This window comes from Branchiostoma lanceolatum, chromosome 2 (genome assembly GCF_035083965.1).
Source record: "Branchiostoma lanceolatum isolate klBraLanc5 chromosome 2, klBraLanc5.hap2, whole genome shotgun sequence".
In the NCBI taxonomy this organism is placed as follows: Eukaryota; Metazoa; Chordata; class Leptocardii; order Amphioxiformes; family Branchiostomatidae; genus Branchiostoma; species Branchiostoma lanceolatum.
The window spans coordinates 29,657,811-29,683,180 of NC_089723.1; the positions used below are offsets into that span (position 1 = coordinate 29,657,811).

The window sequence follows — 25,370 nt, forward strand, 5'->3', positions numbered from 1 at the left end:
TAGAGCATTTGTAAATTCTTTGCAAATGACGTACATAATCTATGCATGGTTATGTTAATCTCCAACTAACTTACACATGTCACAAATATAAAATTTCCATCATTTTTCACTAAGAGGTTTTGCCGTTTTTGTATCATGTATGCAAATCAGTTTCTTATTTGCACGTTTACGTTCCAGTGCCATAAAGTACATGCGTTGTATTGAAGCCCAGTTATGGAAAACAATGGAATGATAGAATTCCGTCATTAATCATACAAATTACATTCTTATTTGCATAACTTGTATGTAATTGTGTACATCTCTACCTAAGATGCCTAACTTGTATGCCTAACGTGATGGATATCCGCCTTTCCGTTCTTCAGTCATCTTCTTTGGAATATTTTCAAAAATGCCCTTGCAGTTTCAAAATAAAATGTTAGGGGGCCCAAACCTGACGTCAAAAGCTACTAGCATCTGCCACCCAAACGTCAAGAGACCATAGCATATCCTGGGCAAAAGATACATTGAACAAAATTCTATCATTGATTATGCAAATGTGTCCCTATTTTGCATGATTTGCATTTCATTGTGTACATTTCTGTCTAAGCTATAAACATAACCAAAATTATGAAAATCCATTGTTCCTTTCTTCAGTTTATTATCCTCTTTGGCAAGTTTGGACAAAATCGCCCTGCCGTTCCAAACCGCTAGGGGGGCTCATGTCACTTCTTTCCGAGCACAGGAGGGCATAAGAAGCACTAAAACAACACCTTGTGAAAGTACTTACCCTAAGTTCAATCTCAAAAATTATTCTGCACCACATAGCCACAAGGGTATACTTGATAACTATGCAAAGAAAACAGGCTGTTATCCAGCTCGAACGACGAGTACAGATCCCGGAAGTAAACAAACCTTACATTTGATCCAGATTTCGGCTGTATTCATCCGCTCAGGGCAGGCCTGACCAAACTACGCATATGTTCTTACGCCAACTAATCTGGTGAACACAACAAATTCTGACCAAAATAGGAAAGCTTAGACCCTACCAGTTCTTTCTAAACAAAGAGGTCTCCAGATTGGGCCAAAAGTTTCAAGGAAAATGAAGGTTTTCAAGGATTTTAAGTTGGCACTACAAAGCTGCCGCCGTGCATGTTCCACTGTAACGTCTACCCAGGAGCAATCTGCTACCACCCAAAAATTCGTGACCATAGCATGTCCAGAACACGTGATATCAAAACCGGACGTTCCACTGCAGTACCATGGAAAGCCTCTATGAGGCCAAACTCTAATCAATTCTACTTTTTGTCACAACCTACCAACACACCAGATATGAAAATAATGCATCCAGCCGCCCTTGAGTTATCTTGTTGACCAACAGATACACAAAAATGTCCCCCCAAAAATCACAGAATGGAATCGCCCTTACTTCAATAAAGTTACACCAGGTTAACTACCTAATAGTAACGTTATATGTATACCGTGTCTGAATTTGAAGAGAACCCCTCATCATGTCAAAAATTGATCATACAACTCCCCCTTTCACTCGAGTGCGTCAAGGTTGGTTAGACGAAAACTCCAGCACCGGAGGCAAAGAACTAGAAGGTGAAAGTACCATAGGTTATAAACCGTCGTTGTCGGGGCGAGCTCTCGGCGCTCTTCGGTTGAGGAGGCCCGTATTCCGGGCGGCGTTGGCGGAGCTGCTCGGCACATTTCTCCTTGTGGTGAGTTCGTTTTTGTTTTTTTTAATTAGAGGAAATTTAATTTTAAGTTGTTACCAGTGCTAAGAGTTTTGTGGTGAAAGGGTGTTGTTTTGGAGGAGCATCAACAATTTGGTATTTGGCATTTATATATATGACTAGTTTTGTCGGGCTTCATTAATGTTGGTTGTACGAGGGCAGTTCAATTAAGATTTTCCCTGACCGAATAGTTACTGTAGGAAGCTGAGACTGCTCGTGTACAATGATGTATACCTCCATAGGTCTCATTGTCATTTTCATCCCTAAACTCCAAACAGTTTCTTTTTTACGGGTGCTAAGGTGAAGTAATAAGGTGTAATAAAGGAATCTGTTGGGTACATAGTGGTCATCAGGGTCCTGTAGACGTGGGCTGTTTTCTTAGACTCGCTCCCCATGGACTTTGCACAGTTTTCGGATAAGAACTAATACGGTGCCAATACTGACTGGCGAAAGATAGTGGATCCTAGCTGAAACGTCTGAGCGTTTACATAATCTAAGCTTGAGCAAATTTTATATTGTGTATCGTATTATCTAGATTTCTAATCTTCATGGACGAAACTTGTCTTGAATTTGTTTTGACAGTTGTCCCCCGTTGAACTATCTAATAAGTGTCTTCATCTCATTCACATATCAATTCAAACGTTTTGATTGAATACCTGCAAAATTTTCACCGGTCAATGACGAAAGATACTAGTAGTCAGGTACATGCAATCTGAAACGTCTGGCCGTTTACAAAATCTATCCAGTTGATAGAGTAACTTGTGTATGGAGTGCCAAGTTTTGTTTCTCCTATACATTTCAAATTCCAACGTATCCTAGAGTCAATTCCATGTCACCGAGAGGGTCTTCAGATAATATTGCTAATAAGTTTGAACAATTCTAGATAAAACACTATTTCAGTCAAAATAGTTCCAACAATTAAAAATGAAAGTTTGAACATGTTTGAACTCATCTATATATTTTGGAAATATTTTGAAAGCAATTGCACAAGTATCTCTTTATTTAGAACAATTTTCAAAGATCTATATGATTGTTTCACTGTTAGAACATGTTCCAACATTTTGCATCATTTTGCAAATGGTAGATTTGGGTTATTGCCCCCATAAATGTAGGTGCTAATCACACTATATTGTCTGCCTCTGTATATCTTTAGATTTCACGTCTAGACACTGCTAAGTCTTTTGTGTTGAAGTGTCTATGCATGGCACCCAGGCCTAATCCCCTATACTTTGTAGGATGTGTGAATTGCCCTCTTCCCAGTCCACTGACCCAGTTACACAATGTTGGAACAAATGATGAATCTATCATGTTGCAACAGTTTAGAAACTAGTACAAATAATGTGTTCCATGTTGGAAATCTGTTTAACATGTTGGAACACAGAAGAAAATGTTTAGAACATCAAGTAACTGTTGGAACTTGTTCTAAACAGTTACTTATCTCACTTAGATGGTAAGAAAGGTTTTGAAAATGTTAGAACAAAAGGCAACAAACACCCACACGGTTATGTGAAATTGACTCTACAGTAATGAGAAGTGAGTCAGGGGCAATCTCCATTGAACTGCCCTCACCCAACCAACAGGACTGTCCATAGATAACATGCTCCGGAATTAATATGTGAGGCACGTAGAAAACTTATAACAAGTGCCCACATATGGTCGTCTTGTAAGTCAAGGTTAGGTAAAGCTGTACATGTGGTAAATAAATGAATAAAAACGGTGGAAGGAGAGTGGCATGGCAGGCAGATCCTTATGTCTATTGTTGGTACGCTTCAGTTTACTACACGCATTGTTTCCTGTCTGTATACAGTCTACACGAATTAACAGGACTCTTCCATGCCAGGGTTACAAACGGATATTCTAGGCCACTGTAAGCTTCTCCTAAGTACAAGCAGATGGAGAAGTGGAACAGAAAAAAAATGCATCTCTACAGAGAGACATAGCAACGCAGAAAAGACTACAAAACAAGCCCGACTGATACATCTGCTTGCCTGGAAATTAAGCTTCTAACGCCGACGGCAGTATTGTTTCCCATAAAGACAAAATCTCCGGAAGGGCTTAGGAGGCTGTATTTCGAGCTTACAGTGTCACCAGCCTACAGCCCAAGGAAAGGCTGGTAACCAAGTTACAGTAGCTGGAGAGATAACTCGACATTTTTCTCCCGGAAACCATACATCCGCTACACATAGTAACTGTCATACAACAAACCAAACCGAAAGGTAATGCTGCCTCTGCTTGCATCTTCGACAGGTCCATCGGTAACGGTGACATATATGTAACGTTAAATTCACTTGACTAGTCAAACCTGCTTCCTCATGAAGTGAAATGAACTGACTCAGAGACTGTAGTGGTCAGGTGGTGTTGTCTCTACTCCTGCGTTATAGACGTGGTCCTAAAAGTGTGCATTAGACTTGGCAGAGGTGAAACAAGCTACCTTGTCTCTTGGAAGACTTTAGAAAGCTCCGCTGAGGGCTCGAAATACATATTGTGCATGGAGGAGTAAATGTACGACAATTCTTAATGTTTTACGATAGGAAAAGAAGCATTGCGTGACATTAGTATTCGTTTTCCAATATTTTTGCAACTTATGGCATTTATTTTTCCATTTCGCAGCTTCTTTGTTCAATGTACAGTATGATCGCAAACTTTGTTTTTGGCAACGGACGAAAATTGATGCGTGCACGGATGTCAAATAAAGTCAGGTAAACAATATCACAGCCTTGGTAGGTTGTTCGTTTTGCATTGTTTTTAAGACTTCGTGTTAATTAACCACATGTTATATTACATATCGAGTTTTAAAAAAAAATTACATTTGCCCCATGTCAAATCTGAGAGGTAGCCTCCCAGCTTAGAGGTGCCCAAAGCACGTTTGGGTGTTGAAAGCCATATATTCAAAATCAATTTTGTCCATAGTAAGTTTGAATAACGCACTATCCCATTGTATATCAATATCATCAAGGAGCAAAGATGCGATGTTGTTATGTGGTGGGAACTCATTGAAAATCTGAGGCCAGCCATTATTTCAAATCTTCCGAACATGCGCGATTCTGAACAATGAGTCCCGAACGCTTCCGGAGGATTAATCACGTGGTCATGGTTCAATCTGCTTGGACATTGTAAGGCTGCGGGAAGTTAATTGTCGAAAATTGCCGACAGAAAACTGTTACGGCTGGATTATGGGCTGATTATTAGGTGGTACCAAAAATAAAATACTCATTTTTTTCGCCTTGTTTCTGCGCTCGTTTTAAATGCTCAAAGTATGAAATAATGATGCAAATGTGCTGATATATGGACGTAAATGTCAATTTCATACAGATTGCCTTATTCAGAATACTTCCAGATTCACCCATTGAAATCGCTTAGGGCACCTAAGGTGACGTCTCATTGACAGGCCAAGCATGCCCCGCAGTCGCCACAGACCCGCTCTTCTTACAGCAACAGCAGTAGAAAACAACTGCGGTAATGAGCACAGCGGCAGCAGCCCCAAGTGAGATGCCAACTATCGCTCCAATGGACAGTCCTGGAAAACAATAAGTAGTAAAGGATAAGCCATCTCACATTTCAAGCACCGCAGAGGGTTGTGGGTAGGGTCAGAGGTTACGGCCCCTCAGAAGTAAAGAAAGGTCCATGCATGGAGAAGCGCTCCAAACACGCGCATTTGGAACTTTGAGGGGATATATTGAAACATGCTTGCAAGAGCTTAGTAATACGCAATTTCGTTTGCAAATGTACCAATTCATCATATCATCTTACTTTTCTGAAAAGTTTGAATCATACCAAATCCAGATCTGCCAAATGCCATCTCATCACCCAAAATATCTTGCAAATGAGTGTGATTTAAAAAAAGAACAATCTAAACGTAGAAGTCCTATGAGCGTTATACAGCAATTGGTTGGTGGATCATTGTTATTTCACCTTTATATATCTCCGCGGGGTGTCCCTGTGGTGTAGTGGTCTGCGCCTTTGCTACTCTGCCACATCTGGTTCAAATTACTTGGACCAAAAGGACTGGGGTTCTAGTCCCAGGTAGGGCACCTCTGGACAAGAGGCGCATTGAGTCATACCAAAGACTTTATAAAAATGGTACATACTTATGAAACAGTATGGAAGTTAAACACACTCCACTGCCAGTGGACTAGCCCCCTGCTGCAGTGATTGCACCACAGGGTGGCCCCAGGGCTATGAAACGGAGATGGGCACCGCCCTATACATCAATTATGGTGTGGGAGGATTTTAACTATATCTCCGCAACAATTGTTTAACTCAGCCTTAATTACATCTCACCTTCGCACTTCTGTGTGGTCGGGTTCATCCTGTAACCACTGTTGCAGGTACAGGTGTAATTCCCTGGTGCATTGGTGCACCTGCCGTTCATACGCACGCACGTATTGTCATCTGTACACTCGTCGATATCTGCAAACGTGACAAGGAGCGAGGACAATCTCCATGATCAATTAATCTAATTCAGATATCATATCTATATACTCCTTGTCGGGAGTCCAGGCACAAACTAAGCACTGACATTCTATAAACGTTATACACCCTATATGACTGATTTTGACAAGATATTATAACTTTTAATCAGAAAGTCTATTCCTGGTGATTTCTTAAAAGTGCCCCAAAGCGTTAACGACATTGTTTTAAACGAGCAAACTTGTGCTATGATTTTCTTGATTACTACGATTGCTAAGGGCAGTTTATGTCCAGAAAAATGGATAGTTTGGTATCCCTCTTCCTTGGACGAGGCTATTTTTCTTAACCATCGTGATGACTGTGATGGTTTTCTTTCAGGGGAGTTAAAAAAATAGATTACAGAAAAGAATTTGAAAAATAATAAACATTACACGAAAGAAGGATTCATTGTAGGAGTCATCGGGACGTTGAATCGGGGAAAAAACTTGAATTTTATCACTTTATCTATGTCTCTATTCATTTCTCTATCGGATATGCATGGAAAATCATTTCACCGGCACAGTTCCGTGTCGTGGCGTTCTTCCAGTAACCACTGTTGCAGGTACAGTTGTAGCTCCCGATGGAGTTTGTACACGCGCCGTTCACACATGTGCTGTTATCTGCGCATTCGTCAATATCTATAAAAGTATGAAGACACTTTAGAGTCAGAATGAAAATACAGGAACTGCACAAGTAAAGAAAGAAAGCTTGACAGATAAATGCGCAATGGCAAAGGATAAGAATTGCCCAATCTGTTGGCCATGGCTTGCATCTATATTTCACTGACATTCAAATAAAGCCAACACTGGGTGTATCAATTCTTCCTTTGTCTGGTCTGGCGACGTTTTTGTGTCATATATCAGATTTAATTCCAGCATATGCTATACAGATGACCTTGGCAAGTCCTCCCATCTGCCTGTATGTTGTACCCATCGTCACACTCGCAGTGGAACGATCCCTGCGTATTCACACACGAGCCGTTGTCAAGGTCGCAGTTGTTGAGCGTATCGTCCAAACACTCGTTAATATCTGCAAACCGAGAATTCCATTGATATTTAGTACTTCTATAGATGCATTATCTTTATCTGGCAACTGCATATAGCAATATACGTGATGGTCAAGTAGCAAATGTCTTTCAATTAAACCACGGGGTAAGTTATCCATTTGCATGTACCACTTTTAAAGTCTTTGGTGTAACGTTGGGTAACATAGATTCGCGGGGTACTTAAATCGCGATTTTTCGAAAACGGGGTATTTAGGGATATGTGCTAGATGCAACATCAGTAATACCGCTAGAAATGCAAACTTGACAGACTAACGTATTCAGAACACTGTCTGAAAAGCTTCGATAACCATGCATTAGAAGTTGGCTACGTCAAAAACTATCCGTCCCTTATTGTCACAGTCTGAGGGCTTCGTGGGAGAATTATACTACATAGTTGTTCGCTGGTTTATAAGACAAATGTCACATCCGCTTCCTGCTCAACACAATTATTTACAATACAACTTATTAGAATCTCTTTTGGTAACCTACAACTGGACTCTAAGTGTGATTAATCATCAAAACGCCTCCTTGTTGCTACAACCAATGGCTACGGCACTACGGTGAATTTTCCCGCCGCCATATTCGTTACCCAGAATCCTACTATTCTGCAGACGACAAACGTTTGCGAGGAACACTTTTTTGTCTAAATGTTGTGTGTGATAGTGGACTGATGGCGATATTTTCCTCAAAGTTTGCTCTTAGCACAAGCAGAAACACATGGACATAGTAGTATTACCATTTCTACGGCATCCAGCTAACGCCCCGGTGAATAATGTACGAATTTCCATGACGGTGGGGGTCGACTTTGAGTGACGTTCTACCGACTCAACACACGGGTTGTTCCCGAAGGCCCGATGTGTGCGGTACGGCCGTTTTTTCGTGTATTTTTTTTTTTACTTGGACACGTCTATATCCATAGCACTCTCCTCAAGATAAGGATGGAACGAATAGCTGCTGTATAAAATGTAATTAGCGGTAAGATATTCAAGACGAATCTTCTCTCCCGAAATAATGTTCACACCTGTCCGACAACACCGTCATTGTGCGTGCGGCGGACGGTAGTTTCAAGTTGAAATATTATGGTGTCAGCACGACTAGAGACAAAATCTACCATATATATGATTAGTGCAAAGATAGTACATGATACTGACAGAATAATAGAAAAAAAGGATGGTTTATTGTTCTGCTAGATTGATTTCAGTCAACCATTATCGGAAAAATCCCGAATTTATGTTACCCAACGTGTTAGCCGGACTGGGATTTGAACGCACGACCGTGCGAATGCAAAGAGAGCACTTCTGTTTGGAAAAGCGTGATGATCATTTGATCTCTTTCTCTATCAATTCGTTTATCTAACAGTCTATAATGATGCCTCTCACCCCGGCAGTCACAATCCCGCGTACTCGAGGAGCTCCCTGCGCAGTTGGAACCGCCGTTTCGAGGAGGCGGAGTGATACACTGGCGTCTTCGAGTGGTGGTGTCCAGCACGCAGGTGCTGTTGCCACAGATGCAGTACCACTGACATGAAGACCAACTACTCCAGTAGGACCACTGCCCGTTGACTCTTCTATACGGATCTGGAAAATAAAGACGGAGAGTGTATAGGTGAATGGCCAACGCACTAGTTGACCGCCGCACAAAAATAGAACCTGACAAAACAGAAAGCCCGACAAAACGTATATAGACACATCAAACAAAAACCGAGTCGGAGCCTAACGTCTACTTGGACTAGGAGAGTACCGCTCGCTGCCTCAACTCACTACCTCTGCACACCATTAGGGCTTTCGTTCGTTTTGTGGCTCTTGGAACAAAGGGTATAAGTGGTGTAGGTTTGGGCATCTATCGGCTTTATCGGGACTTCGGTGGCTTTTTTTTGCGATTTTGAAACAGAATAACTCCGAAGAAGGAGTTCACGGATTGTCCTGATTGTCGCTACGTAGATGAGGGATGATTTGCATGATCAGAGACTAATCATGCAAATCAATGTCTGAAGTCAATGTGCATAATTGATGAGGAAAATTTATACGATCGCTACATCCCATGATAGGAGTTTCAAACATGTGACAAAATACTATAATTCAGTAGTGGTTCACTGTGGTTGAAAATAAAGGGAATTTCATACTTGTGGCAGTATAAAGCTAACCATAGACGAACATTCTTAGACATAGATAATGGAAATGAGGGCCCCATGTACATGTATAAGACTTTCATACTTTCAACAACTTGTTAACATATTTGGGTAGAGCTGATCAACTAGTATGATTTATGCATTATTTGCATAATAAATAAACATTTTGATACGTCCCTTGAAAACATCATTAGGCGAAGGTATGATGTCGTCAAACAATGAAACGTGATACTTACCGTCGCAACTGGCTGTTATGTAACTGTCTGGCCTATGACCAGGGAGGTAAGTGTTGGAAATATACCACGTCCCGGATGTGCTGTCTGCGTACATGCTGGAGTCTACTACGTACAGTGCCACCAGTGGACTCCCCACAGTGTCGCCAACACTCCAAGAGCTGTATGTTCGGTCGTAGATCAGATAGTCGCGATACGAAGATCTGTACACTGGGCGATCATCGTGAAGCTGTCTTGTCATGGTGTAGGTTGTAAACTGTACGTAGTTGCTATGTCCAGAAATTCGGACAGTCGGGCAACCTTTGAATACACAATAACAACTTTGTTCACTAAGACATTCCAAATAACAGCTCTATTCACTGGCTAATTCTGTTCACCAGATTGACTAAAAATGGATCATCTGAATCAAACTTGGCAAATAAACAGCTGTAATAGATATCAAAATATTCCATCCTATGCCCCAATCTGTAGCGGTCGCCAAACAGAACAGTCCCTGCCAAATGTCAAGCACTGCGCTGGAATGGGAATTTGGACACTTCCATAATCAGTTCTCACGTCCTTGCCTCACATGTATGAACATAACAAATAACGTTTCGTTGTGAATGGTAATAAACACAATTTCCAAAGCTTAGAAAAAAGCTATAGTCTCCGTAATATTTGATAAGTTTGTGAAGAAAGCTCCACCCCTGAGGCGTCACCAAAAAGTTACATGGCACCCATAGCTCAAGTTTATGTTAAGGTAATATGTTTGGAATAATTGTGTGTATGAGATAAATAGAATAACAGACCCTGATATTTCTCAATGGATTAGGTTGTCAAAGTCAAAGGATCCTTCTAAAACATTGTCTGATATCGATATTTGTTTAATCTTAATTAAGACCTCACAATGAATCGGTCACAGTCCAAACATTACTCTCAAACTGAGAAAAACAAGAAAACATCCTGAGATATAGGCTGGTCTTTATCTTACCAAGCTTACTACACAAAACAATCATTTGCTGCAAATTCATAGACATAACTCCAAGAATATCATTCCTGAGAGAATTTTCAGACAACGTCTTTAATAAAATGTAGTCAAATGTACAGATATAGCAGTGCGAGGAAGCGAGTTGTCAACAAGCATGTTATCTAATAACGGTTCAGCTTATATGTCATCATACTGCTAACATACCTCCTTGGAAGGAACTGTTGAACATATTCGCCAACAAAAGCAGATACAGCAATCGAGCCATATCAACGTCGCGTTGCTTCAGTGTGGGTCAACTCCTTCTTTCCTTGTGAATATCGTGTGAAAGTGGTTGAGAAAGTCTAAAGTACTAAGAGTAAACTAACATATTTGTTTGGTCGTCGCCGCGTGGGGTAAATCCAAGCAAAGTACCATTCAACTGCAACACTGACAATGCGCATGCCTACATCCTACATATCATAAACTGTTGTAATCGGTTGTTATTACGTGCCCGATGGTTCGACGCTGGACTTCGACTTGAAATCGGTAGTTGTTTGTTTGTATTGCACACCCAGTAAACCGTTTCATGGCGCAACACACCAGGTTTGTAATGAAGAGTACAAGCTGCATATCCGGATTGATTTATCTTATCCACTCACACCGGGAAGGACCCCTACTCTTTTCGATAGGTGTGTGGTCGGTTCTTTTACATGCTCGGAGATGTGACTCTCCTCAAACACGAGACCTCTAGCCTCTACCAGGCTCCGCGGGATGGCTGGAAAAATAGTAGAAATTGGCCGAATAGAGTGAATAGTGTGCCAGGGGAGTTAGCTACGGAGAGAGGGTCCAATCTGCCATCCACGTCCATCGAAATTGAACCTTACTGTATAGCGGACCTACCCTGTATAGCGAAGTACCGCGGCTGATTTCTACTATTTTCCCAACGATAGGACGGAGCCTGGTAGAGGCTACGAGACCTCCACGTAACGTCCTTTCTGAGGGACGTCTCTAACCGAGGCTAGCTAGGTGCTAATTTTGACATGAGTGAAGTGGGGAAACGCTCTCATGCAAACAACATTCAACAAAGTCGAAATATCACATAACACCACACACTTGGAACAATGTATGGTAAATGTATGTCTAAAGCTTATTAGACCCTCGTTCCCCTGTAGCTCTCCAAAGGATGGAGGTTTGAACCGAGCTTAGGCACGGTGTGAGGGTTGTATCAGCCCCTTCGGATGGGGACATGCATGTAAAGCAGGTGACCCGTGTATGGGGGAGCTTCAGGCGTCAAATCGCTGCATTAATAAGAACCCAACACACTTATCGAGAAGAGTAGGGGTCAGCCGGTACACGGTGTACTGGCTGAAAACTAGCCCTAGCCACAACGAGGCTTGAAAAAAAGTACTATTTAAGTAGAGGTTATAATAAGGCTCCGTCTAGATTTGGACGTTTTTTTAAGCCATGAGCCCAACCTCTACTTGGACTTTGGAGGGTACGAAAAAGCATCACGAGGATGACTGCTTTACCTTTACCCCTAAAATCACAAAATGGAATCGTCTCACCAACTCACATCAGGTTAACTAATCACAACCTTATGTTTGAGTTTGAAGGAAACCCCTTGACATTACGTTAAACATTAACCAGACAACTCCCCCTTTCTGCCCTTTAACCGCTGGCTGCGTGTCAGAGCTGTGACAGGGAAAAACTACCAACTGTTAGAGTTGGACCCAAACATTAGCAAACTCAACGTGAACTGTAGAAGGTATATAGAGAGAACACCATGGGTAAACCTTCCTGGACGGAGCGAGTTGTGAGAGCTCTTCGGGTGAGGAGATTTGTAATCCGGGCGACGTTGGCAGAGCTACTCGGCACATTTCTCCTGGTGGTGAGTTGTTTTCAAATTTTGACTTGATTGAAGTTTAACTAGCACCGGTGCTAGCGCGAAAGTTCTGTGGCGAAACTGCGAGGGGAAACTGGCAGGCTTCTGGTTTTGGAGGAGCGTCAATAATTTTGGTTGGTCTACAACTCAACTGACATAAACGTCCTCATTTTCACAGATATCTGCTCTAAAATGCGTGACAAGAAGAAAACTTGAAAGAGACGTCTACGTCAATCTCATGGCATGTATGTTTGTCCCATGGTCAAGGTTTAAGTAAGCTGTCGAAGCAAAGTGGCATGGCTGGTCTCGCCTAGCTGTCGTCAGCGGACTTATTGTCGGTACACATCTGATCTAAGTTTGATGGGTAGCTGTGGACTGTGACTAAATAAGTGAATTAGGACTGTCAACACACGCAAGCAAAGCAGGAGCATAGCAACATACAATGATTTACAATTCCACGGTACCAGATTGACTACACGTATTGTTTTGTAGTCTTGACCGTATTAGCCAATATTTCTTGATGCCTGAGTTTTTAAAAAGAGACCGGCGTCACCATATTTCCAACATAGGGTAACTACTAATGCTTGGGTCACATTTCCAACCCGGGGCCCGGCCGGGCAGCTTCTGGTAAAGAAAACTAAAAGACAACAGAACACACAAAACTTTTAAAAATCATTCCTCACTATATGTTATGTATATTCTTTGTATGCATATTTCATTCTTTGTTTTCTCACACAGCCCGGTCGGGCACCGGCTTGTAAATATGACCCAAGCATCACGTGGCCTAATTTTCTCAAGGTGCTGTGTCCGTGGGAAAGAATACCATACTGACTGTTCCAGTGTTCCCCTTGTTGCATTATTGACAGTCAGTACTGTAGGTACCCATCTGAGAAATGAGGCTGTTGTATAAACGTGCTCGAGGCACCTCCTCGAACACTGGACCCACTGCAGCTCCAACAAGGATACCGGAAGAAATTTGGCCTTTAATAGTCCACTGACCCTGAGCCAAATTTTATTTGCCGACCCAGGAAGAACGTCATATGTAGTGACTACAATCTCTACAAGCTGGGTAGTATGTGTAAATAGCAAATCCACGTGACAGCGGTATTCGTGTTGATTGAAGAATACCTTTATCGCCCATATTTGCCCCATTAGCTAAGTATAGGTCACAGCGGAACAAACATATACTATTCAACCTGAGCCACAAGGTAGAACGGGTAACGTTACAGCTAGGAATGTAAATCAAGGATTCACCAGATGGGTGTGGTTATGGTTTATCTAAACGTTTGAGTTGGGTTGAGTCGAGTTGAATTGGCTCTTAGTCCATGTAGATTTCCAGTGCAGTTTGGGCCGCTGTTCAATTTGGTGTAAAATATTTCTGGTTCAGATTTTTCCAGCCTTGTACTTGTACATCACCAATGTCTTTCCATAAACTTGTCTAATATGAATTTGTCAGTATTACATGAATAGGGGGAATATAGTTTGTATGCACTTGAGTGTTTACATTGTTGACGTATTCGTTTGATGAGAGAAACCCTTCTCAGCTACGAAGTGCTAGCCTGGTATCCATTCCTACTTCCTCCTACTTAAGTTTTGAAATTCTAGCATACCCATTTACCTTTGCTGAAATTCGTTGCCTGGAAGCCAGCCAGGTAGCCGAGGGGCTGGCCTGTGTGCGCCCCAGAAAAAGGCTGGGTTCCAGGCTAGACATTGGGAACTAGCTGCCGAAGCCTGCTCAACATTACGGTCCTGTCGGTAACCTGGAAGTTAGCCAGATGTTCCAGATTCTCCCGCACGGTGAGGTAAAGAGTTCACCAGCGATACCATCAGCTCACTCTGCCGTACTCACGTCCCAGCATCACACGATACCGCGGAGTCACGCGAGAAAAAAAATGTCTTAGACATCTGGTTTCTAGATGATGCCAAATCTTCCCGTTGTTTACCAAGTCATAAAGCAATCACTTTACATCGTATCCCACTTGTATACCTTGCTGTCCCGTTGCGACTTGAGATATCATTCATGATTTTCAACATCTGAAAATGTACATATATCTTGATACAGGCATTTTAGTGAATAAAACCAAACGTACATGCCTGGGTGCTGGATCTAGTAGTAAAACCTATGGTAGCACACCTGAAACCAGAGTCAATTGCTGACATGACTTCTGATCGACAGACCTAGATACGCAGCCCTATGGATGGTGATGATGATAAGTACCTACCATCAGCCTTGAAAATAGAGTACTTGATTCGCCAAAAATAGTTACTCAAGCAACTGGATGAAAATTTGAAACAGTCAGACGTTTCAGACAGCATCCGCTGTCTTTCGGTGCGTGACTAAGAGTACTTGATTGTTCAGAAATGCATAATATGGCTAACGGTATAATTCCCTTGAAATCATCCCCAATATATTATACAATTGGTTTTTGTGACAGCTGCTGAGATCGTGAACTTGTGTCAAGATCATCATTAGCGCAGATGGAACAGGTCCAAACAAATTCCAACTTAGGATGTCGTGTGAAAACGTCCTGTTACAGACTGTATTTCCAGCTGAGTCCTAACAGCTGTTATGGGTTTACGGAAAAAGCTGGACTGTTTTACATGGCCAGATTATCTGACCAGGCTATGAGGATAACCCTTTCTGGACCCCAAGCATGGAGGGGTTTGCCCTCTGCCTTATCTTGACTCAAAATCTCTCCTTTCGTTTTGGATGGCGTTTACGTACCTTATATAGAATACCCTTAGAACATCCGTGCTCTACTGGTTAGACTGTTGTGTACTCGCAGATGAAGAAGCGGCTGTCCAAACGACATTCTACGATAAAAGTATAAGATTGACAGATTGTATTAGATTGACAGAGAGAAAGTGCGAACGTTAACATTTGAATAATTGCGCAGGTGATCGTGAATAAGAAAAAGTATCTATATTTCTCTACTCCATTTTTGTATGCAATATTCAAAACAATTCTTTTCGTCTATTTCAGACTTTTGGAAACGGGTCGGTGGCGCAGGTGGTGCTGAGTCGTGAGGACAAGGGAACGTTCTTATCCATCAACTGGGCGTACGGTATCGGGGTGGTCATCGGCGTGTACGCCTCCTGGGGTGTCTCAGGTGAATGAACTGCAGCTTCAGCCGAGTCCAGCTATAGTCTTGGATATATGACTTCTAACGTAGCAGGATTTGACATGTCTTTTGTTTTCCTAAGTTGATCATTTATTTATGTACAGTAACACTCACTGATTCTTTAAACTAGCGGAACGTTCCCATGGATATTCATTAGAATAGCCCTAAGGTTTCTTTCATATTTTGTCTTTTGCAGAATTGTCTACAGTTCCAGAAGGTCTAAGGATCCTTACATATAATTGCAAAGGAAAATAAGTAAATCAAAGTATAGATATGCTAGATGTTTCTTGTGTTTTCAGGAGCCCATCTAAACCCTGCGGTATCCCTGACCATGGCAGTCCTGGGGAAGTTACGCTGGGTGTACCTGCCGTGTTACGTCATGGCTCAGATGATAGGCGCCTTCTTGTCAGCAGTTTGTGTATACATTGTGTACTATGGTAAGAACGTCATAGTTTTGTATATAGATCGTCTGTTGTGGCATTACAAACGTAAAAAAATTGTGTGTACATCGGGTTTTTGTTTCTTGCACAATGTCGACAATGGACTGCGCCGAAATTGTCAGAACACACAATACTTTTATTACAAATCTTAGTAGTACATGTAATTCTATTACGAGAATCATGTAAACAAGGATTTTAGTGGTCATTCTATTACGAGAAATATGTAAACAAAATATCTAGAGATCTTTAACAATGTCAATTCTTTAATGCCAAATAGATGTTCTGGACGATGTTTACTACTAAAAGTATCATAAATAAAATCCATAATGCAAATGAATAGAAAGAATATGACTTCCCAAAGATATTTATTTATTGTTTAATTCAATATTAATGATGTATTGAGATTTGTTGAAGGTAATACAATGTACTACTAAACGTCTTGTACAGATGCATTAGTGAACTTTGACGGCGGGACCCGGGCAGTGCTGGGTGTGAACGGGACCGGAGGAATCTTCTGTACGTACCCGCAAGACTACCTGTCCATCGGCAGTGGAGTCCTGGACCAGGTAAGGTGTTAGGGAGGGGGGGGGGGGCTTACCATTACGACTTTGATAATCTTTAGCCTTTTGATCGGCCTTACGTTTTTTCTGTCACTTGAATTTCCGTTCTATCCCCAAAGAATAAGATAGCTTGGCCCATGCATTTGCTTGTACTTGTAGTGTCTTGACATAGTACTGATCCTAAGCTCCAAGCAGATGGTTGAAAGGAAGATCGGAACATTTTCTCAGTAAGGACCTTGTGACTTTCGTCGTACGAAGAGCTTGTGACAATAAATCATATTCGGGACATTGACTTTGCCTTAACTGTTGACGGTTAGAAATCCGGGTAATATAAGATACGCAAGATAAAAGTTACTCAAGCAACTGGATGGATCTTGGAAACGGTCAGACAATCTATGTTAATCATTTCTGCTAAAAATTAAATGATCCCGTTTTCGCTTCCCCTGGCAGGTAGTGGGCACTGCCCTGTTACTCTGCGGTGTCCTGGCTCTGACTGACGCTAAGAACAACAAGGTAACGGCGGGGATGGAGCCGTTACTTGTCGGCCTGCTGGTGTTCGCCATCGGGACGTCCTTCGGGTTCAACTGCGGGTACGCCATCAACCCTGCCCGAGACCTGGGCCCGAGGATCTTCACGGCGATGGCAGGCTGGGGCCTGGAGGTCTTCAGGTAAATTAAACGGGGAAGGGGTAATAAAGGAGGAAACATGGATAGCGCTAGCAATCCGATTTGAGGTAAACTTTAGATTGACATGGATTATACAGTTGTTTGTTCCACAACCACTTGGCTCGCTCCTGAGGTGTGACAAAAAAGATCATCTGTCAGTGTTTTGGTCGTCCTTCTGCTGCCTTCCTTGGGGATGTAAAGACTGATTCTATTTTCCACAGCTAGGTGGCGCTGCAGTGACAAGATTGTGGTCCTAAATGTAACTAACCTTGTATTTTCCCCATCCCTCACCATTGTTCATGACTAGAGTAGATTTTCTGAGTCGTATAGAAGGTCTAGATTAATGTGATTTGTGTTGCAATTTGTATTCATAACTGTGCGCGAGCAACACCAAGTATTGCGCAGATTAGTTGAAATACAAGCACACAGGATAAAAGACCGAATTTGTGCATTTTTTATAAAACCACCTGCGCAGACAGAGAGGCGTATTGTGAATGAACAGCTGGTCATGGGTCTAATGATAATCTTATCAATTCCAGGGCGGGAAACCATTGGTGGTGGGTGCCGATAGTCGGACCGTTGATCGGCGGGCTGGTCGGGGGTTTGATCTACACGCTGATGGTGGCGCTGCATCATCCAGAGGAAGAAGATAACGAGTCAGTACACGGGTCCCCGGAGCTGCAGGACGTAAAGGTTCCAGAAGGTGGCGTTGCTAACGCTGCCATGGAGGACTTACATAGCAATACTATAGTGTAAACTTGAGGGTGATGCACAATTGCACATACAAACATGCAAGCGTTGGTGATGGCTTTAAAACGTTCAGGATCTTAAGCAAATTTCACCAGAACAACAGGCCTGGTCTTCATAATCTATAGATGCAGATAAACCGTGGGGCCAAGGAAAAAAACTTCTCCATACATCTGCTTGGAGACTAAGATGCAAATGTTGCTTTTGCTCATATGGTCATCTTTTTATCGTTCTTGTCTCTATAGATGCGATAGAGTTATCCAGACATAGGGTCTGTATGGTTTATGTAGTGTATAAGTTATGTATAGATAGATATAAGTTATAGATATATGCGACTTAGATGCTAAGTTCAGACCGTAGGTTGTATACTAATATAATACTGACAGTGAGCTAGGACTGACTAATCCGCAGCATTCGTAGCTATATAAATATATATATAGCAATTACATATGTCTTACTGTCATGGAATTCTTTGTGGTCGGTCAGAAGCGATACATTTTCTCTTGGAATGTTGAGCATTGAGCCGTTTCTCCTCCGAAACGCACACGTACCACACTTGTGCACATAGTAGAACAGACGCGTCACTACAACGGCAGCCGAGCAGGTATCTCAATGGACTGCGCCATATTGCGAAAGGTATTCGCAAAGTGGTGCAAAACGGCGAAAATCGGCGCTAGTTTGTCGCCTGAAACTGCGATTTTTTTTCAAATTCAAATTGGCGTTATCTCTGCAAATCCTGTTAATGAATTTCAATCACTGTAAAGTTACATTGGTTTTTAATTCAGTTGCAACACTGCGATTGCCAATTAAGTAATCCTGTATCTGATTTGGGGCCGTATGTAACATTCCGGGCGTGGCCATTTTGTTTGTAAAGGTCGCGTATTTTACCCGTGCGTCACACATCAGTGTGACCACAATTGCAAGGGAAAGTTGGCACAAGCTAAATTCGCAATTTCGCAAAGTTTGCGCAATATCCTAGCGCAATTATGTGCAGTCCAGTGGAATACTCGCTTAAGTTACGTTTAACATACGATTCAAACATCTACCTCCTATTTTCTGCATTAATAGCTAGTAAGAGCCCACGTAAGGAAATCCCACGTAACAATTTTCTCGCTATATTCGTTCCTAATATGCATATTACTAATAAGCGATTAATAATGATAAAGAACTATTTCGCAAGATTTTACATAGTGTTAAACGTTGAAGATACTCATCAATTGTCTGTGCAGATTTATACTTTTGGTGGAATTTTGAATATTTACATTTTAAGACGATACATATCTTTTCATCAAGATAATTAGAAAATCACTCCCAAATCCTGCACTGCACTATTATAACATCACTTCCTTTTCTGGAGCTGGTAAAGTGGACCAAATTTGTGTTATCATTTCTTTCATTTAAAAAAAAATAATTTGTACATAGACGTTAGTATATTGTTAGATATCAGTAGGATCCAAGAAACTGTATTAAAGACATTGAAGTTTCCAATACTTCAGGCAGCGTTGTTTTCAATCCGTGTGTTTGTTCTTAATTTACATTAAAACATATCTATAAAACAAGGCAAAGATATCGTAAGTGGGCACTTATATCATATTGTACTGTCTTGTGTACTCAAAACCCCAAAGTAAACCAACAAGTATTGTACGACAATGGTAAAACGTTGTACGACGCACAAAGAATTACCCATCGTCTTTTTTTTAATGTCGTAGTGGGTTTGTAAAATGATCGCACGCGCAAAACTGTAGTCTGGGTTTTATCAGTGTCAAAAGGTCTAGAATTCTTGAAGGCTAGGTTTCCTGACGCAAAATTCTATTTTTACATGCCAATGTCATACATTAATGAATGCCACAAAACAGCGTTTATTTTGCATAGATAGATGAATCAGTGGTCTAACTTTCTTCCTAGATGTAAGGGAACAAACAAAAAATACTTTCGCCAGGAAACAAAGTGCCAAATAAACTTTGTATTTAACCACTTGAAACTAATTAATTAAACACTTTATCACTTTGTCTTTGGATTATGTGATGAATGATGCTATCGTTAATCTTTTCAGATGACTCTTTCAGTGGAACTCCGTGAGGAAAAGACATCGTTTGACAGACAGAAAAATAATCCAACGACCATCGCATAAACTGATGCAATCAGATGAGGACGTAGCTGATTGGACGACAGGTTGAACCATTACATATCAAAGGTCGTGTATGGATTGAAACACTTTCCGAGTCCATGCAGATGCGGCACGCGGACACAGTTGGTTGCCGCTGACCTTGGTCTGAAAAGAGACGGTGAAAGTCAGAAAATGGGGGGTCGAGGGAGAGGGAGAGGCCGGGGGAAGCCTATGTCGTTTGACATTGAGTCTTTGGGGTTCCAAAATAAAAAGGAGCTACCGAAAAGCAAGGAAGAACCTCCGCCCCTGTATCCCGTGAGTATTAAAGAAAGTTTTTTAGTCACAATTTCTGTTGTGACCTTTACGTTGTTAAGTCTTTCGGCAATGTTTAAAGATGTACTTGACAGAATTGTACAAGTTTCTTGTTCAAAACAGGTAATAAAAGATTGTTATTACGCGTGAATTTCTGATGCATGTATTTTGTACCCTAAAACGAAATGGACTATTCCATTCCCATCATTCTTGATTCAAAATGGCGGCGCCCAGTGGCAAAATACGGACTACCCAATGTTTACAAACTTTGTTGGGCTGTACCTTGTAATCGCAGACTTTGTACAATCAGATTTTAACTAGGAGAGCTTTTAGACGAGATGGCGGGACGAGGTCGGGGCAGAGGGGGCCACCGCGGACTGTCGTTCGACCCCGGCGCGTTAGGGTTTGGCAGAGGAGAGGGTCTCCCCCCTCCCACTCTACAGCCACCGCCGATCTATCCCGTATGTTGACAACACTGTTAGAGTTTACTTTTGTATTGTGTGTTTGCCGTGTTTATTTTCTGTATCAGAGATTAACCAAAACATTGAGTTAAACAGTGATTACAATCCTGAGCAAGGAAATATGTGTAAGGTGCCTTTCCCATGGTCAAGGGCACAACAAAATTTGGGACCTGCTAGGGACCCTAACCTCGAGACCACCTTGCCACCTGTGCAAAGCACATGTCTTGCATCTATTGTAACCGGAGTATCAAACTGGATTACAGTATTAAAGTTTTCAGGAAATGTTGTCTGTATTTCCCAGCCCCTGGAGTTCAAGCCTGTCTCCCTACAGGAAGGGGAGGAGGCTGACTACCTGCTGGCTCTCAAACAGGAGTTCCGTGGATCCATGAGGGAGTCTCCCTACTTCATCAAACCACAGAGTACCAAGAGGGGTACATCATTCAAATCTATTCATAAACAAATTTGTGTCACATAACCAGTGCATTACCTCAAGGCACTATTCCACCAGCTTTGTATCCTGGGTGCCATCCGATTACTACCAGGGCCCCTACGACTTGCTACCCTGGAAAAATGGCCATGATAAATAATAATAATAAGTAAAGTAAAGTAAGAGTGTAGGAGCCCCGGTAGTAATTGAATGGCACCCAGGCTACTAGTTTTGTACTTTGGTAAGTATAAGCTGCATAAGACCAGACCCACACCAGATTAGGTAGACTAAGGATTCAGATCTTATTTATGTATATCTTTGTTTGATAACAGGTACACCACCTTGAGGTGTAACTCACAAGTTTTATGTAGTCTAGTAAGTACAAGCTGCATGAGACTGGTTCAATCCACTTACACCAGGCCGTACCTATTATCAATAACTATGGTGGATTCTTAAATGTGCTGAAGATGTGGCTATCCACAAACACAGCACCTCCATCTTAATGTGCGATCAATGGGAGTGACATTCTTTCCAGAAGCATGCAGGTCAGCTAGCTACAACGGTTGGTATTCAAACTCCAGAGGAAGTATTACTCACCCGTATATCAACCATTATGATTTGTCTCCCGTATTTAAAAGAATTAATGATACTTTCAAGATTGTAAGACTTGGCAGTGTTGTATCATAGTGAAAAGCATCAATAGATTCTCTACCTGCATTGCAGATATTGAACGGTACTCAGACAAGTATCAGCTGAATGGACAGAACAAAGGCCAGGGCCTTGGCTGGACACCAAGTTAGTAACTGATTATGCTATCTAGCTTGCTACCAGAAACTTTTGATCTCCAAGATGATTGTGTTTGATGTATAACAATTTAACATAGCATAAAAATGGTTGATGATAACATTACATGTGCAGTCAAAATATGGCAGGAACAAATATCAGCAACTCTTCATTTTGGCAGGCTGAAGGAATTATAAGTTATGATATTGTGAAAAAATTATGGGTAATGCTGGAGGAAACAAGTTCATTACCATGGTAACATAGGCCTGGCACAGTCACTGTAGTGTTGTTGTTTCCCCCCTGCATTGCCCCTAGTTCCCTGTTTTTCCCAGGCCCACATGCAATGGGATCTGTGAAAAGGACTATGTTCATTGCTTCATCTTGACTTTAAATTAGAAGTACTTAAGTGCCTTTTGTCTTTTGAACCATTATGCAGATTGGAACACTTTTCCCAAAGAGCTGAGAATTAGAGAAAAGAAACCCAAGAGATTAAGTAAGTGGCACAGAATATGTTTGTCATAATCTTATATAAAATTATAATCCACATATGTAACTGTCTCCTAACACTAGGGTCTATACTAGTCAACAGTTACCTTTTGTATTGTACCTATACAAAGTAGCACTATGCAGTAACTTTACAGTCATACAGTAATGCATGCAGTATTACAACTCATTGTAGAGCCTGTCCAATTTAGTACATATCCTCCTCATATGGAGCATCTACCATGATATCATAATCACAATTATAAACTATAACACAGTATGTACATTTCTTTGTTTCAGACATAACATCATATGATCCTAAAAATCATTAGTACATTTTTTGTAATTGCTTCTGTGATTCTCATTTCAGAGGTTTCTGTAAAACCTTCATTGTCAGTGACCAAAGTCAAGGCTAAAGGACAAAAAAGTGATTCAAAAGAGGCAGAGAACAAATTAAAGGTACTTGAAATACTCCCTATACAAACATGTATGGTCACACTGTTGCTTCTACAAATGGTTTGATTTCCAGACAGAAGTGCATAGTGGCATATAGTGCCGCAAGTTTCCTTGCTGTTTCCGTAGCAGTGTATATTTTCATAGGGATGAGTTGCTAGCTCTAAACCTTTAATATGGCCTCCTCGAACACGGGACCCCCATTTTACGTCCCTTTCGAAAGATGATGCAGCCCCAACCAAGATGTCCTGACCCTGGGACTTGAACCAGGGTCTCCTAGTTACGAACAAAATGGAAACAGGATCACAACTGTGAAGCTGCTACCAGTTTAGCAACAGGGATGTCCTTCTTTGGACATTGATGTACCTCATTTTCCACAGCAAATCCTGCAGACTGAGGAGGATGGGGATGATGATGAGGATGAAGATGAGGAGGAGAAGAAGAAGAAGGAGGCTGAGGGGGAGGAGGAGGAAGAGGAGGAGTTCTATGATGACGAGGACATAGAGGAGGTATGGAGATGTCTTACTGATGTGCTTTTACTTCTTTCAACTGGGTTTTATACTGTTTAATATAATGATCTGAAAGCATATTTACCCCATCTGTACAGACTTTGTGATGAAGGCCGACTTCTTGTAAGGAGTTGAAGTGGATGTACAGGGATGAGTCAAAAAGTCATGCAAGTGGTTTTATAACATTTTTTTCATCAAATGAGTTGAAATTTGGCACAAAGAGGCACAACAAATTGATATATTTCAGTCTCATATATGTAAGATGTATTCAGATATGTGCCTTTACCTTTGTGACAATTTTTGATACATTCAATAGAAAAAAATGAGCCTGTTATAAAATCACATGCATTACTTTTTGACTTACCCTTGTATGTGACACATATATGGTAATTTTGTTAATGGTAATTCATAAAGGGATGTAGTGACTGAATGGTATGAACTTGAATAAACCCATAATTGTGTGACGGTATCCTGGTTTTGTACTTACAGGGGACCGACTATGCCTTGTCATACTTTGACAATGGAGAGGACTACCTGGATGCTGACGATGATGCTCTGGAAGATGGGCCAGTGTATTAAAAACTGTCCCACCCCCATTTGAGGCAATAGAACAGCCCATCCAGGACTAGGATAAGACTGTACCATGTGATTGGACGGTACCATCCTGGGTCATAGGGTTGTCTCAGGGATGAAATGTGTTGTTACCGTTCTCCTAGAATAACACCTTCTACTTCTGTCCCATCAACAGTACATGTACATTGCAGAATGAGACATAGGTGTTAGATTTGGGCATATGGTCTTGATATGCATTATGAGACATAGAAATGATTTTGAGTTTGTATTTACTGTAACTTATAAGAGTGCGGATTAAGGTACTGAGTGGAATTGTCAGAATTTTATGCCCAGATATGAACGGGAGAAAAAGATCAGTGAAGTCTTAAGAACAGTTCTAATACATGAACCAACCTGATGCCTAAAGCAGTGTTTGTCATGTTAGAGATGTTAAACTTTGGACTTGTGTATACAACATGCACATGTATGTCAGAACAGCATGAAGGAATCCAAGGGACTGCACTTTGCAAATGAAGTCAATTTGCTTGTCTCTACTTCGTAACCCCACATAAAGTATTTTCGCAATCCCGCAGGGGCAGACCCTATTGTATTGTTTTGAATTTTTTTTTAAATAAAAGTATTTCAGGAGGAAAATTTAAGGGCTCTTTCGTACGGCTGTTACAGATTTTGTGGCAACATATCAAAGAAGAAGGGGCAAACTTCTGAACTCTGCTGTGACTTTTCTTTATTCAGTAAGAACATGAGCATTCTTTGCCTGAGCCTCAGTTTTATCTCCGAGTTAAATAGGACTACCACAATCACTTGCCAACACATAATGCATGTATTGTTTTGAAATAATGATAATCCCAATGTTTTCATATGGATGTCAAAAGAAAGTACTAGTATACAGAAATGCAAGACTTCTTGGAGAGCTTATATCCCAAACACACACATTCACAAACTTTATGATGCCAGGCGAAAATCAATGTGCACGTGGATGTCATCCATAGAATTAAGATCGGTGTGGCCTAATAACAATTGGAGTGGGCTTTCAGTACTAAGGACAGCCTCTTTGCAGAGCAGTAGTTGTGCGATTCGGGTTTGACATCACTGCCACAGAGGCAGAGATATCAAATGTAAGAATCGACTCTCAGTACCAAGGATGGCACTAATATTAAATTGAAGTTTATGAGAGTCAGGGACAGACCTTCAGGAACGTGGCTTTTCGGACCAAGGACAGCACTGGTGACGGTACTGAAGCGCCGCCCAGAGACGGGTAACGGTACTTCAGTTAGGCGAAGACTAAATTGAACAGTGGCCATGGTGGTACAAAAGCGCCGCCCAGTGACGG

At 41.4% G+C, this 25,370-nt stretch overlaps 3 protein-coding genes across 4 annotated transcripts; 2 read left to right on the forward strand and 1 right to left on the reverse strand.

The window, feature by feature from the left end:
• Nucleotides 1–3,681: 3,681 nt before the first annotated feature.
• LOC136428480 (latent-transforming growth factor beta-binding protein 1-like) lies at nucleotides 3,682–10,910 on the reverse strand. The gene is made up of 7 exons (XM_066418031.1): nucleotides 10,742–10,910; nucleotides 9,574–9,870; nucleotides 8,589–8,786; nucleotides 7,059–7,193; nucleotides 6,680–6,802; nucleotides 5,997–6,125; nucleotides 3,682–5,232 (listed from the first exon to the last, which is right to left on the reverse strand). The coding sequence occupies exons 1-7, from the start codon at nucleotides 10,800–10,802 to the stop codon at nucleotides 5,081–5,083; spliced, it is 1,095 nt and encodes a 364-aa protein (XP_066274128.1). The 5' UTR covers nucleotides 10,803–10,910; the 3' UTR covers nucleotides 3,682–5,080.
• A 1,211-nt stretch (nucleotides 10,911–12,121) lies between these two features.
• On the forward strand, nucleotides 12,122–19,422 carry LOC136428481 (aquaporin-9-like). Its single transcript, XM_066418032.1, has 6 exons — nucleotides 12,122–12,404; nucleotides 15,382–15,508; nucleotides 15,820–15,957; nucleotides 16,408–16,526; nucleotides 16,971–17,188; nucleotides 17,725–19,422. The coding sequence occupies exons 1-6, from the start codon at nucleotides 12,300–12,302 to the stop codon at nucleotides 17,939–17,941; spliced, it is 924 nt and encodes a 307-aa protein (XP_066274129.1). The 5' UTR covers nucleotides 12,122–12,299; the 3' UTR covers nucleotides 17,942–19,422.
• A 725-nt stretch (nucleotides 19,423–20,147) lies between these two features.
• Nucleotides 20,148–24,673, forward strand: LOC136428482 (DNA-directed RNA polymerase III subunit RPC7-like). Of its 2 annotated transcripts, none has more exons than XM_066418033.1 (7): nucleotides 20,148–20,354; nucleotides 21,114–21,243; nucleotides 21,963–22,034; nucleotides 22,459–22,515; nucleotides 22,876–22,964; nucleotides 23,339–23,467; nucleotides 23,957–24,673. In XM_066418033.1, the coding sequence occupies exons 1-7, from the start codon at nucleotides 20,232–20,234 to the stop codon at nucleotides 24,044–24,046; spliced, it is 690 nt and encodes a 229-aa protein (XP_066274130.1). In that variant the 5' UTR covers nucleotides 20,148–20,231; the 3' UTR covers nucleotides 24,047–24,673. The 2 variants fall into 2 exon arrangements, with proteins under 2 accessions (XP_066274130.1, XP_066274131.1); XM_066418034.1 differs by lacking the exon at nucleotides 20,148–20,354 and adding an exon at nucleotides 20,543–20,812.
• Nucleotides 24,674–25,370: the final 697 nt, after the last annotated feature.